The sequence below is a fragment of the Pseudorasbora parva genome, chromosome 2 (genome assembly GCF_024679245.1).
Source record: "Pseudorasbora parva isolate DD20220531a chromosome 2, ASM2467924v1, whole genome shotgun sequence".
In the NCBI taxonomy this organism is placed as follows: domain Eukaryota; kingdom Metazoa; phylum Chordata; class Actinopteri; order Cypriniformes; family Gobionidae; genus Pseudorasbora; species Pseudorasbora parva.
The window spans coordinates 63,995,908-64,009,986 of NC_090173.1; the positions used below are offsets into that span (position 1 = coordinate 63,995,908).

Below are 14,079 nucleotides of genomic sequence, written 5' to 3' on the forward strand. Positions count from 1 at the left end.
CGCTGCTGGAGGTGCCTGGTTGTCTTCTGATGGCATCTGCTTTAGCAGTGCACCAGCAGAGAGTGAATGACCGATGGATGGTGCTGGCCTAGAGGATGCCATCCCGGAGAGCGATGTCCAGCTGGAGGAGGGTGCTGTGTTTGGAGCTAGGGCTTGGGCAGGAGCACGTGTCTGCACAGGAGGCAGAGGAACAAGAGCAGCTGGTTCATCTCTCTTTTGGGTTCGGTGTTTGTCCCAATCCAGAGGAACTGGACGGCAGCCTGGCTCTGTGTACTCTAGGCCAAACCGCTCTCCGGTGTCTCTGTCAGAAAGACGAAGTGTGGGGTACTTCTCCTGCCTAGTCACTCTCTTGGCTCTGCTCTAAAACTATGTCTAAAACTGGAAAAAAACTGTATATCTTCATTTTGCATCTTAAGTTATTGTATCTTCATTTAAGGATATTTGGATATTTGTACTGGAAAACAAAATAAAAATATTGAGTATATTCTGATTGAGTATATCCATAAAAATATCCTGATGGATCTTTCACAAGAAACATCAACTCTTGAGGAATGGGCACAGGCGTTGTGGGGCATACGGGTGGTGCTAAAAAAAAGAAAAGAAAAACAACAAAAAAAGATCAATACCAAAGTACATGAGAAACATTTGAACAGATGGAAAGAATTACCATGAACTGGTGTCACTCGCGGTTGCTTTTCATCAGGCAATTTGGAGAGGGAAGCAGAAGGTACTGAAGGATAATAAAATATATATTAGGCATATTAGGTTTAAAGACAAAAACACCCTAATCTTACTTCACATGCTTGTCTAGGGATGCGAACAAAACATGCAGGAACATGCATTTCATCATATGTTAGTAACATATGCTAGTTGACAAAAGTGAGTACTTACCCTGATTGTGGCAGGTATCAATTCATGAAGGGGAAATGAACTCATGGTCCCCAGGGACATTTAATATATTGCCAATGGCAAACGCATTGTTAACGGAACAAGGCCGGAACATGGCCAGAACACTGAGAACACAAGGATTTATGTCCAGTCCTGGAGAGCATTTCATCTCACAATTCAACAGAACTGTGCTCCAGTGCTGAACCTAATGCGTAAAAACCTTTTCCCGTTTCCATAGACCGCCCCAGTTCAGCTGCTGAGGATGATGGTGGTGGTGCTGGTGCTAACACAAAACATTAAATACATTTGTAAAACATTAGAGAGAAAACAAATCAGAACACAATCAATTTATAACACAAATTGCAGTCACAGAAAGAAATGATACTTACACTGCACCTGTAGCTTGGAGGGGGTGATGCTCAGCATTGCACTCTCCAACTCAGCATCTTCATCCATCTCTGTGTTGGAGAAAGACAAGTATCATCAGGTTATTATTATTTTTTTCCACAGAATGTTTTTTCTTAAAATATAGGTCTGTGTTAACTGAAGTGTAATGTATGAGTAAAAGTTATGTTATGGTTTTTTATTAATTGATACAATGGCAATATGTCCCACTGAAGATCAAATGACAAAAATACACAACTGACCAATGGGCTGAGTTATGGCAGAGGTCGACTGCTGCTGTTTCCGCAGGTATTGCTGCAGTTTGTGCATCCGTGTCCCTGAGACGCAAGTTGCCCCCAATACAAAGGATGCATAGCCATCAGACCTGCTTTTCCAAATGTCCTGCCATGTTCTCTTGGCACGAGCCCCGAAACCTACTAGCTGGTCATCCTCTGACGAGGCTGCTGGCACAGCGGGAGTTCTGGACACATAGCTAAGAAGAGACTCAATTTCTTCAAAGCTGTGCGCAAAAGTGACAAATGACATCAGGCTGTTTTTGCTGTGTCCCTCTGTCATAAAGTCTCCAGCAGCTTCTTCCTGATGCAGGGTCTTCATCAGGTATATGGTGTACCCCATGTCGTTTTCAAGGAGCCACCGGAAGGACTTGCCCTTGTATTTGCCGAACTGGAGGATGTATTCGCCCCACACCTCTCTCTTGTCTGAGGCATCACCTCCTCTCTGACGGATCACAGTCAGAGCGTTTTGCCTGACAAGGTCCTCCTTCATAGGCGCTGACTTGTCCTGCAGTGACGGGTTGTTTTGGATCAACCTGGCCTCATCAGTCGGCTCCTGAAGGAGATACCCTAGAGGTCCTTTACGCAACACCACCTTGACTTTTCCAGGGAAAAACATGACCTGTTTGTGCATTTTGATCTGCAAGATAGAAAAATATATATATATTTGTATGTTATATACACATACATACACACACACACATACATACATACATACATACATACATACATACATACATATATATATTGTTATTGTTTTGTATTTTTAATAACATAAATGCAGCCTTGGTGAGCAGAAGAGATGTGTGTGTGTGTGTGTGTGTGTGTGTGTGTGTTTTTATATAAATATATCACACACACACACACACACACACACACACACACACACACACATGTTTGTTTTTGTGAATTGTGGGGACATTCCATAGGCGTAATGGGTTTTATACTGTACAAACCGTATTGTCTATCCCCTTACACTGCCCCTGCCCCTAAACCTACCCATCACAGGAAACATTCTGCATTTTTACTTTTTCAAAAAAACTCCTCCTGTGTGATTTATAAGCATTTTGAAAAGTGGGGACATGGGGTAATGTCCTGATATGTCACCATTTTCTGTAATACCTGTGTCATACACATGTTATTATACACATTTTTGTCCTGATATGTCACAAAAACAAGCACACACACACACACACACACACACACGTCTCTTCTGCTCACCAAGGCTGCATTTATGTTATTAAAAATACAAAAAAAGTTGTAATATTGTGATATATTATTAAAATGTAAGATAACTATAGCTATAATGTTTTCTACTTGAATATATTTTAAAATATAATCTATTCCTGTGATGTAAAGCTGAATTTTGAGCATATCACTACTCTAGACTTTAGTATCACATGATCCTTCAGAAACAATTCTAAAATGCAAACGCTTTATATTTCAGATAAATGCTGTTCTTTTGAAAAATGTACACAACTGTTTTCAGCATTGATAATAATAATAAATGTTAGAATGATCTTTAAGGGATCATGTGACACTAAATACTGGAGTAATGATGCTGAAAATTCAGCTTTGAATCACAGAAATAAATGGCATTTTAATATATATTCAAATTGAAAAAAAGTTATTTTACATTTTAACAAATATTTCAAAATAAAACTGTGTTTGCTGTATTTTTTTATCACATAAATGCAGCCTTGGTGAGCAGAAGAGACTTCAAAACCATTAAAAAAATCTTAATGAAAGTGTTACTACATTAACAATAGAAAATATATATGGTTATTGAGATTCCAGTACTACATAATGTTGCTGTACTATTTTCACTGTGGTAAAACCATGTATAACTAGAACGAATAATTTTTTTTTTCATTTCAACGTCTTGTTTTTGAACAATTTAATTTATGCAATCTTATACACATTACAAATGTTGAAAATAATGGTCAAGTCCATTCATAAATTAGATCGTAATTAACAAATGGCGTGTTAAAGATGAGAAATAGTTAATTTGGCAAGCTCTCTAATAGGAGGAGCATCACATGTTATCACAGGAAAAACTAATGTGCTTTACGTGATTTGATACCATCTAATTGACAATATTTATGTAAACACAAAAAACAAAACAAAAACACGAAAATGAAAGTTATATTCATTCATAATTTAGCGTGCAAATCATACTACGATGAATTGGAGGAAAGAAAAGACGAAAAAAAGTCTAGTTTGCTCACACGGGCGATCTCATTAAGGTTTCAGCATTAATAGTAAAAGATGAGGTAAAATAAAGTAACTTACCTTTTTTAGATGAGTTGAATAAAACGAACGCTGCTTTGTGTTTTCACTCGTCGAGTCGGGATGAAAATGGCGGATTCAAATTTCCCGGGTGCAGAAACACGGAAGAGCGCCACAAGAGCGTTGTGGCCAAAATAATATTGCATCCGTAGTGTTTTAGCACTACCATTGACAATGAATGGGAAAGGCCCGGGTTCGATTCCCGGCCAATGCAAAAAGTTTGTTTGGGACTTCCAGAAGTCTGTTTCTGTAAAGCCTGCTTATGTCGCTTCTGCTGATCAGCCTTACTAACTGGGATTATAAGTAAAAGTGTGACACCTGATTTACTTAAAGAAGCTCCAGTTGCCTTTCCACTCGTGTGAAATGAAAGAGTTTCTAAAAACTAATGAGTGCAAGCGCCGCGTCTCTCGTGCCGACCACACGAGGGCAGGCTGGGTGTCAAGCATTGGTGGTTCAGTGGTAGAATTCTCGCCTGCCACGCGGGAGGCCCGGGTTTGATTCCCGGCCAATGCAAAAAGTTTGTTTGGGACTTCCAGAAGTCTGTTTCTGTAAAGCCTGCTTATGTCGCTACTGCTGATCAGCATTACTGACTGTGATTAAAAGTTAAAGAGTGACACCTGATTTACTTAAAGAAGCTCCAGTTGCCTTTCCACTCGTGTGAAATGAAAGAGTTTCTAAAAACTAATGAGTGCAAGCGCCGCGTCTCTCGTGCCGACCAAACGAGGGCGAGCTGCGTGTCGAGCATTGGTGGTTCAGTGGTAGAATTCTCGCCTGCCACGCGGGAGGCCCGGGTTCGATTCCCGGCCAATGCAAAAAGTTTGTTTGGGACTTCCAGAAGTCTGTTTCTGTAAAGCCTTCTTATGTCGCTTCTGCTGATCAGCATTACTGACTGTGATTAAAAGTTAAAGAGTGACACCTGATTTACTTAAAGAAGCTCCAGTTGCCTTTCCACTCGTGTGAAATGAAAGAGTTTCTAAAAACTAATGAGTGCAAGCGCCGCGTCTCTCGTGCCGACCACACGAGGGCAGGCTGGGTGTCAAGCATTGGTGGTTCAGTGGTAGAATTCTCGCCTGCCACGCGGGAGGCCCGGGTTCGATTCCCGGCCAATGCAAAAAGTTTGTTTGGGACTTCCAGAAGTCTGTTTCTGTAAAGCCTTCTTATGTCGCTTCTGCTGATCAGCATTACTGACTGTGATTAAAAGTTAAAGAGTGACACCTGATTTACTTAAAGAAGCTCCAGTTGCCTTTCCACTCGTGTGATATGAAAGAGTTTCTAAAAACTAATGAGTGCAAGCGCCGCGTCTCTCGTGCCGACCACACGAGGGCAGGCTGGGTGTCAAGCATTGGTGGTTCAGTGGTAGAATTCTCGCCTGCCACGCGGGAGGCCCGGGTTCGATTCCCGGCCAATGCAAAAAGTTTGTTTGGGACTTCCAGAAGTCTGTTTCTGTAAAGCCTTCTTATGTCGCTTCTGCTGATCAGCATTACTGACTGTGATTAAAAGTTAAAGAGTGACACCTGATTTACTTAAAGAAGCTCCAGTTGCCTTTCCACTCGTGTGAAATGAAAGAGTTTCTAAAAACTAATGAGTGCAAGCGCCGCGTCTCTCGTGCCGACCACACGAGGGCAGGCTGGGTGTCAAGCATTGGTGGTTCAGTGGTAGAATTCTCGCCTGCCACGCGGGAGGCCCGGGTTCGATTCCCGGCCAATGCAAAAAGTTTGTTTGGGACTTCCAGAAGTCTGTTTCTGTAAAGCCTTCTTATGTCGCTTCTGCTGATCAGCATTACTGACTGTGATTAAAAGTTAAAGAGTGACACCTGATTTACTTAAAGAAGCTCCAGTTGCCTTTCCACTCGTGTGATATGAAAGAGTTTCTAAAAACTAATGAGTGCAAGCGCCGCGTCTCTCGTGCCGACCACACGAGGGCAGGCTGGGTGTCAAGCATTGGTGGTTCAGTGGTAGAATTCTCGCCTGCCACGCGGGAGGCCCGGGTTCGATTCCCGGCCAATGCAAAAAGTTTGTTTGGGACTTCCAGAAGTCTGTTTCTGTAAAGCCTTCTTATGTCGCTTCTGCTGATCAGCATTACTGACTGTGATTAAAAGTTAAAGAGTGACACCTGATTTACTTAAAGAAGCTCCAGTTGCCTTTCCACTCGTGTGAAATGAAAGAGTTTCTAAAAACTAATGAGTGCAAGCGCCGCGTCTCTCGTGCCGACCAAACGAGGGCGAGCTGCGTGTCGAGCATTGGTGGTTCAGTGGTAGAATTCTCGCCTGCCACGCGGGAGGCCCGGGTTCGATTCCCGGCCAATGCAAATAGTTTGTTTGGGACTTCCAGAAGTCTGTTTCTGTAAAGCCTGCTTATGTCGCTACTGCTGATCAGCATTACTGACTGTGATTAAAAGTTAAAGAGTGACACCTGATTTACTTAAAGAAGCTCCAGTTGCCTTTCCACTCGTGTGAAATGAAAGAGTTTCTAAAAACTAATGAGTGCAAGCGCCGCGTCTCTCGTGCCGACCACACGAGGGCAGGCTGCGTGTCGAGCATTGGTGGTTCAGTGGTAGAATTCTCGCCTGCCACGCGGGAGGCCCGGGTTCGATTCCCGGCCAATGCAAAAAGTTTGTTTGGGACTTCCAGAAGTCTGCTTCTGTAAAGCCTGCTTATGTCGCTTCTGCTGATCAGCATTACTGACTGTGATTAAAAGTTAAAGAGTGACACCTGATTTACTTAAAGAAGCTCCAGTTGCCTTTCCACTCGTGTGATATGAAAGAGTTTCTAAAAACTAATGAGTGCAAGCGCCGCGTCTCTCGTGCCGACCAAACGAGGGCGAGCTGCGTGTCGAGCATTGGTGGTTCAGTGGTAGAATTCTCGCCTGCCATGCGGGAGGCCCGGGTTCGATTCCCGGCCAATGCAAAAAGTTTGTTTGGGACTTCCAGAAGTTTGTTTCTGTAAAGCCTTCTTATGTCGCTTCTGCTGATCAGCATTACTGACTGTGATTAAAAGTTAAAGAGTGACACCTGATTTACTTAAAGAAGCTCCAGTTGCCTTTCCACTCGTGTGAAATGAAAGAGTTTCTAAAAACTAATGAGTGCAAGCGCCGTGTCTCTCGTGCCGACCAAACGAGGGCGAGCTGCGTGTCGAGCATTGGTGGTTCAGTGGTAGAATTCTCGCCTGCCACGTGGGAGGCCCGGGTTCGATTCCCGGCCAATGCAAATAGTTTGTTTGGGACTTCCAGAAGTCTGTTTCTGTAAAGCCTGCTTATGTCGCTACTGCTGATCAGCATTACTGACTGTGATTAAAAGTTAAAGAGTGACACCTGATTTACTTAAAGAAGCTCCAGTTGCCTTTCCACTCGTGTGAAATGAAAGAGTTTCTAAAAACTAATGAGTGCAAGCGCCGCGTCTCTCGTGCCGACCACACGAGGGCAGGCTGCGTGTCGAGCATTGGTGGTTCAGTGGTAGAATTCTCGCTTGCCACGCGGGAGGCCCGGGTTCGATTCCCGGCCAATGCAAAAAGTTTGTTTGGGACTTCCAGAAGTCTGTTTCTGTAAAGCCTGCTTATGTCGCTACTGCTGATCAGCATTACTGACTGTGATTAAAAGTTAAAGAGTGACACCTGATTTACTTAAAGAAGCTCCAGTTGCCTTTCCACTCGTGTGAAATGAAAGAGTTTCTAAAAACTAATGAGTGCAAGCGCCGCGTCTCTCGTGCCGACCAAACGAGGGCGAGCTGCGTGTCGAGCATTGGTGGTTCAGTGGTAGAATTCTCGCCTGCCACGCGGGAGGCCCGGGTTCGATTCCCGGCCAATGCAAATAGTTTGTTTGGGACTTCCAGAAGTCTGTTTCTGTAAAGCCTGCTTATGTCGCTACTGCTGATCAGCATTACTGACTGTGATTAAAAGTTAAAGAGTGACACCTGATTTACTTAAAGAAGCTCCAGTTGCCTTTCCACTCGTGTGAAATGAAAGAGTTTCTAAAAACTAATGAGTGCAAGCGCCGCGTCTCTCGTGCCGACCACACGAGGGCAGGCTGCGTGTCGAGCATTGGTGGTTCAGTGGTAGAATTCTCGCCTGCCACGCGGGAGGCCCGGGTTCGATTCCCGGCCAATGCAAAAAGTTTGTTTGGGACTTCCAGAAGTCTGCTTCTGTAAAGCCTGCTTATGTCGCTTCTGCTGATCAGCATTACTGACTGTGATTAAAAGTTAAAGAGTGACACCTGATTTACTTAAAGAAGCTCCAGTTGCCTTTCCACTCGTGTGATATGAAAGAGTTTCTAAAAACTAATGAGTGCAAGCGCCGCGTCTCTCGTGCCGACCAAACGAGGGCGAGCTGCGTGTCGAGCATTGGTGGTTCAGTGGTAGAATTCTCGCCTGCCATGCGGGAGGCCCGGGTTCGATTCCCGGCCAATGCAAAAAGTTTGTTTGGGACTTCCAGAAGTTTGTTTCTGTAAAGCCTTCTTATGTCGCTTCTGCTGATCAGCATTACTGACTGTGATTAAAAGTTAAAGAGTGACACCTGATTTACTTAAAGAAGCTCCAGTTGCCTTTCCACTCGTGTGAAATGAAAGAGTTTCTAAAAACTAATGAGTGCAAGCGCCGTGTCTCTCGTGCCGACCAAACGAGGGCGAGCTGCGTGTCGAGCATTGGTGGTTCAGTGGTAGAATTCTCGCCTGCCACGTGGGAGGCCCGGGTTCGATTCCCGGCCAATGCAAATAGTTTGTTTGGGACTTCCAGAAGTCTGTTTCTGTAAAGCCTGCTTATGTCGCTACTGCTGATCAGCATTACTGACTGTGATTAAAAGTTAAAGAGTGACACCTGATTTACTTAAAGAAGCTCCAGTTGCCTTTCCACTCGTGTGAAATGAAAGAGTTTCTAAAAACTAATGAGTGCAAGCGCCGCGTCTCTCGTGCCGACCACACGAGGGCAGGCTGCGTGTCGAGCATTGGTGGTTCAGTGGTAGAATTCTCGCTTGCCACGCGGGAGGCCCGGGTTCGATTCCCGGCCAATGCAAAAAGTTTGTTTGGGACTTCCAGAAGTCTGTTTCTGTAAAGCCTGCTTATGTCGCTACTGCTGATCAGCATTACTGACTGTGATTAAAAGTTAAAGAGTGACACCTGATTTACTTAAAGAAGCTCCAGTTGCCTTTCCACTCGTGTGAAATGAAAGAGTTTCTAAAAACTAATGAGTGCAAGCGCCGTGTCTCTCGTGCCGACCAAACGAGGGCGAGCTGCGTGTCGAGCATTGGTGGTTCAGTGGTAGAATTCTCGCCTGCCACGCGGGAGGCCCGGGTTCGATTCCCGGCCAATGCAAAAAGTTTGTTTGGGACTTCCAGAAGTCTGTTTCTGTAAAGCCTTCTTATGTCGCTTCTGCTTATCAGCATTACTGACTGTGATTAAAAGTTAAAGAGTGACACCTGATTTACTTAAAGAAGCTCCAGTTGCCTTTCCACTCGTGTGAAATGAAAGAGTTTCTAAAAACTAATGAGTGCAAGCGCCGCGTCTCTCGTGCCGACCAAACGAGGGCGAGCTGCGTGTCGAGCATTGGTGGTTCAGTGGTAGAATTCTCGCCTGCCACGCGGGAGGCCCGGGTTCGATTCCCGGCCAATGCAAATAGTTTGTTTGGGACTTCCAGAAGTCTGTTTCTGTAAAGCCTGCTTATGTCGCTACTGCTGATCAGCATTACTGACTGTGATTAAAAGTTAAAGAGTGACACCTGATTTACTTAAAGAAGCTCCAGTTGCCTTTCCACTCGTGTGAAATGAAAGAGTTTCTAAAAACTAATGAGTGCAAGCGCCGCGTCTCTCGTGCCGACCACACGAGGGCAGGCTGCGTGTCGAGCATTGGTGGTTCAGTGGTAGAATTCTCGCCTGCCACGCGGGAGGCCCGGGTTCGATTCCCGGCCAATGCAAAAAGTTTGTTTGGGACTTCCAGAAGTCTGCTTCTGTAAAGCCTGCTTATGTCGCTTCTGCTGATCAGCATTACTGACTGTGATTAAAAGTTAAAGAGTGACACCTGATTTACTTAAAGAAGCTCCAGTTGCCTTTCCACTCGTGTGATATGAAAGAGTTTCTAAAAACTAATGAGTGCAAGCGCCGCGTCTCTCGTGCCGACCAAACGAGGGCGAGCTGCGTGTCGAGCATTGGTGGTTCAGTGGTAGAATTCTCGCCTGCCATGCGGGAGGCCCGGGTTCGATTCCCGGCCAATGCAAAAAGTTTGTTTGGGACTTCCAGAAGTTTGTTTCTGTAAAGCCTTCTTATGTCGCTTCTGCTGATCAGCATTACTGACTGTGATTAAAAGTTAAAGAGTGACACCTGATTTACTTAAAGAAGCTCCAGTTGCCTTTCCACTCGTGTGAAATGAAAGAGTTTCTAAAAACTAATGAGTGCAAGCGCCGTGTCTCTCGTGCCGACCAAACGAGGGCGAGCTGCGTGTCGAGCATTGGTGGTTCAGTGGTAGAATTCTCGCCTGCCACGTGGGAGGCCCGGGTTCGATTCCCGGCCAATGCAAATAGTTTGTTTGGGACTTCCAGAAGTCTGTTTCTGTAAAGCCTGCTTATGTCGCTACTGCTGATCAGCATTACTGACTGTGATTAAAAGTTAAAGAGTGACACCTGATTTACTTAAAGAAGCTCCAGTTGCCTTTCCACTCGTGTGAAATGAAAGAGTTTCTAAAAACTAATGAGTGCAAGCGCCGCGTCTCTCGTGCCGACCACACGAGGGCAGGCTGCGTGTCGAGCATTGGTGGTTCAGTGGTAGAATTCTCGCTTGCCACGCGGGAGGCCCGGGTTCGATTCCCGGCCAATGCAAAAAGTTTGTTTGGGACTTCCAGAAGTCTGTTTCTGTAAAGCCTGCTTATGTCGCTACTGCTGATCAGCATTACTGACTGTGATTAAAAGTTAAAGAGTGACACCTGATTTACTTAAAGAAGCTCCAGTTGCCTTTCCACTCGTGTGAAATGAAAGAGTTTCTAAAAACTAATGAGTGCAAGCGCCGTGTCTCTCGTGCCGACCAAACGAGGGCGAGCTGCGTGTCGAGCATTGGTGGTTCAGTGGTAGAATTCTCGCCTGCCACGCGGGAGGCCCGGGTTCGATTCCCGGCCAATGCAAAAAGTTTGTTTGGGACTTCCAGAAGTCTGTTTCTGTAAAGCCTTCTTATGTCGCTTCTGCTTATCAGCATTACTGACTGTGATTAAAAGTTAAAGAGTGACACCTGATTTACTTAAAGAAGCTCCAGTTGCCTTTCCACTCGTGTGAAATGAAAGAGTTTCTAAAAACTAATGAGTGCAAGCGCCGCGTCTCTCGTGCCGACCAAACGAGGGCGAGCTGCGTGTCGAGCATTGGTGGTTCAGTGGTAGAATTCTCGCCTGCCACGCGGGAGGCCCGGGTTCGATTCCCGGCCAATGCAAAAAGTTTGTTTGGGACTTCCAGAAGTCTGTTTCTGTAAAGCCTTCTTACGTCGCTTCTGCTGATCAGCATTACTGACTGTGATTAAAAGTTAAAGAGTGACACCTGATTTACTTAAAGAAGCTCCAGTTGCCTTTCCACTCGTATGATATGAAAGAGTTTCTAAAAACTAATGAGTGCAAGCGCCGCGTCTCTCGTGCCGACCAAACGAGGGCGAGCTGCGTGTCGAGCATTGGTGGTTCAGTGGTAGAATTCTCGCCTGCCACGCGGGAGGCCCGGGTTCGATTCCCGGCCAATGCAAAAAGTTTGTTTGGGACTTCCAGAAGTCTGTTTCTGTAAAGCCTTCTTATGTCGCTTCTGCTGATCAGCATTACTGACTGTGATTAAAAGTTAAAGAGTGACACCTGATTTACTTAAAGAAGCTCCAGTTGCCTTTCCACTCGTGTGATATGAAAGAGTTTCTAAAAACTAATGAGTGCAAGCGCCGCGTCTCTCGTGCCGACCAAACGAGGGCGAGCTGCGTGTCGAGCATTGGTGGTTCAGTGGTAGAATTCTCGCCTGCCACGCGGGAGGCCCGGGTTCGATTCCCGGCCAATGCAAAAAGTTTGTTTGGGACTTCCAGAAGTCTGCTTCTGTAAAGCCTGCTTATGTCGCTTCTGCTGATCAGCATTACTGACTGTGATTAAAAGTTAAAGAGTGACACCTGATTTACTTAAAGAAGCTCCAGTTGCCTTTCCACTCGTGTGATATGAAAGAGTTTCTAAAAACTAATGAGTGCAAGCGCCGCGTCTCTCGTGCCGACCAAACGAGGGCGAGCTGCGTGTCGAGCATTGGTGGTTCAGTGGTAGAATTCTCGCCTGCCACGCGGGAGGCCCGGGTTCGATTCCCGGCCAATGCAAAAAGTTTGTTTGGGACTTCCAGAAGTCTGCTTCTGTAAAGCCTGCTTATGTCGCTTCTGCTGATCAGCATTACTGACTGTGATTAAAAGTTAAAGAGTGACACCTGATTTACTTAAAGAAGCTCCAGTTGCCTTTCCACTCGTGTGATATGAAAGAGTTTCTAAAAACTAATGAGTGCAAGCGCCGCGTCTCTCGTGCCGACCAAACGAGGGCGAGCTGCGTGTCGAGCATTGGTGGTTCAGTGGTAGAATTCTCGCCTGCCACGCGGGAGGCCCGGGTTCGATTCCCGGCCAATGCAAAAAGTTTGTTTGGGACTTCCAGAAGTCTGCTTCTGTAAAGCCTGCTTATGTCGCTTCTGCTGATCAGCATTACTGACTGTGATTAAAAGTTAAAGAGTGACACCTGATTTACTTAAAGAAGCTCCAGTTGCCTTTCCACTCGTGTGAACTGTCGAAGCATGACCGTCACTTAATATGCGTGCGTTTGGCAACCGGACCGCGCTCCTCTCACAGGCACCTGATCTGGCTCTTGCTTCTGTCACAACGAGCTAATGAGTGCGAGCGGCTCGTCTCTCGAGGTGACCACACGAGGGCAGGCTGCGTGTCGAGCATTGGTGGTTCAGTGGTAGAATTCTCGCCTGCCACGCGGGAGGCCCGGGTTCGATTCCCGGCCAATGCAAAAAGTTTGTTTGGGACTTCCAGAAGTCTGTTTCTGTAAAGCCTTCTTATGTCGCTTCTGCTGATAAGCATTACTAACTGGGATTATAAGTAAAAGTGCAATATCCTGCCATCATCGTGAAGCACCAAATGAATCGCCACTCGTAAAAGGGGACTTAATGCAAGATCAATATGTGTTCCTCATCTGCCGTCTCTTTCGACGAGCCAAGAAGCATGCCCTCGCTCACTGTAAGCACAGGTGGCTTTGCAGCTGAGCATTGGTGGTTCAGTGGTAGAATTCTCTCCTCCCACGCGAGCGACCCGGGTCCGATTCCCGGCCAATGCAAGGGCTTTTATCTGTTGTGCCAGAAATGAGGGTGTTTCTACATTTAGCATTGAGGGTGACACCTGATTTACTTAAAGAAGCCCCAGCTGCCTATCCATTCGTATAAAGCCTGCTTATGTCGCTTCTGCTGATCAGCATTACTGACTGTGATTAAAAGTTAAAGAGTGACACCTGATTTACTTAAAGAAGCTCCAGTTGCCTTTCCACTGGTGTGAAATGAAAGAGTTTCTAAAAACTAATGAGTGCAAGCGCCGCGTCTCTCGTGCCGACCAAACGAGGGCGAGCTGCGTGTCGAGCATTGGTGGTTCAGTGGTAGAATTCTCGCCTGCCACGCGGGAGGCCCGGGTTCGATTCCCGGCCAATGCAAAAAGTTTGTTTGGGACTTCCAGAAGTCTGCTTCTGTAAAGCCTGCTTATGTCGCTTCTGCTGATCAGCATTACTGACTGTGATTAAAAGTTAAAGAGTGACACCTGATTTACTTAAAGAAGCTCCAGTTGCCTTTCCACTCGTGTGAACTGTCGAAGCATGACCGTCACTTAATATGCGTGCGTTTGGCAACCGGACCGCGCTCCTCTCACAGGCACCTGATCTGGCTCTTGCTTCTGTCACAACGAGCTAATGAGTGCGAGCGGCTCGTCTCTCGAGGTGACCACACGAGGGCAGGCTGCGTGTCGAGCATTGGTGGTTCAGTGGTAGAATTCTCGCCTGCCACGCGGGAGGCCCGGGTTCGATTCCCGGCCAATGCAAAAAGTTTGTTTGGGACTTCCAGAAGTCTGTTTCTGTAAAGCCTTCTTATGTCGCTTCTGCTGATCAGCATTACTGACTGTGATTAAAAGTTAAAGAGTGACACCTGATTTACTTAAAGAAGCTCCAGTTGCCTTTCCACTCGTGTGAAATGAAAGAGTTTCTAAAAACTAATGAGTGCAAGCGCCGCG

The 14,079-nt window shown here is 45.8% G+C and overlaps 1 protein-coding gene and 1 non-coding gene across 2 annotated transcripts; one reads left to right on the forward strand and one right to left on the reverse strand.

Moving 5' to 3' along the window:
• Nucleotides 1-557: 557 nt before the first annotated feature.
• Nucleotides 558-3,955, reverse strand: LOC137055747 (uncharacterized). The gene is made up of 6 exons (XM_067429647.1): nucleotides 3,858-3,955; nucleotides 1,536-2,205; nucleotides 1,278-1,346; nucleotides 892-1,171; nucleotides 668-730; nucleotides 558-585 (listed from the first exon to the last, which is right to left on the reverse strand). The coding sequence occupies exons 2-4, from the start codon at nucleotides 2,197-2,199 to the stop codon at nucleotides 1,059-1,061; spliced, it is 846 nt and encodes a 281-aa protein (XP_067285748.1). The 5' UTR covers nucleotides 2,200-2,205; nucleotides 3,858-3,955; the 3' UTR covers nucleotides 558-585; nucleotides 668-730; nucleotides 892-1,058.
• Nucleotides 3,956-13,073: 9,118 nt separating this feature from the next.
• On the forward strand, nucleotides 13,074-13,144 carry trnag-ccc (transfer RNA glycine (anticodon CCC)). Its single transcript has one exon. It is a non-coding gene; the product is annotated as a tRNA-Gly (tRNA).
• The last annotated feature ends 935 nt before the right edge of the window (nucleotides 13,145-14,079 follow it).

Bases quoted from the DNA above. Each gene is read 5' to 3' on its own strand.
- LOC137055747 (XM_067429647.1), bottom strand. From the start codon at position 2,199: ATGCACAAACAGGTCATGTTTTTCCCTGGAAAAGTCAAGGTGGTGTTG. The intron at 1,347-1,535 runs GTCAGTTGTGTA...TCTCCAACACAG, and splicing joins TGCCATAACTCAGCCCATTG to AGATGGATGAAGATGCTGAG. The intron at 1,172-1,277 runs GTAAGTATCATT...GTTTTGTGTTAG, and splicing joins CTCCAAGCTACAGGTGCAGT to CACCAGCACCACCACCATCA.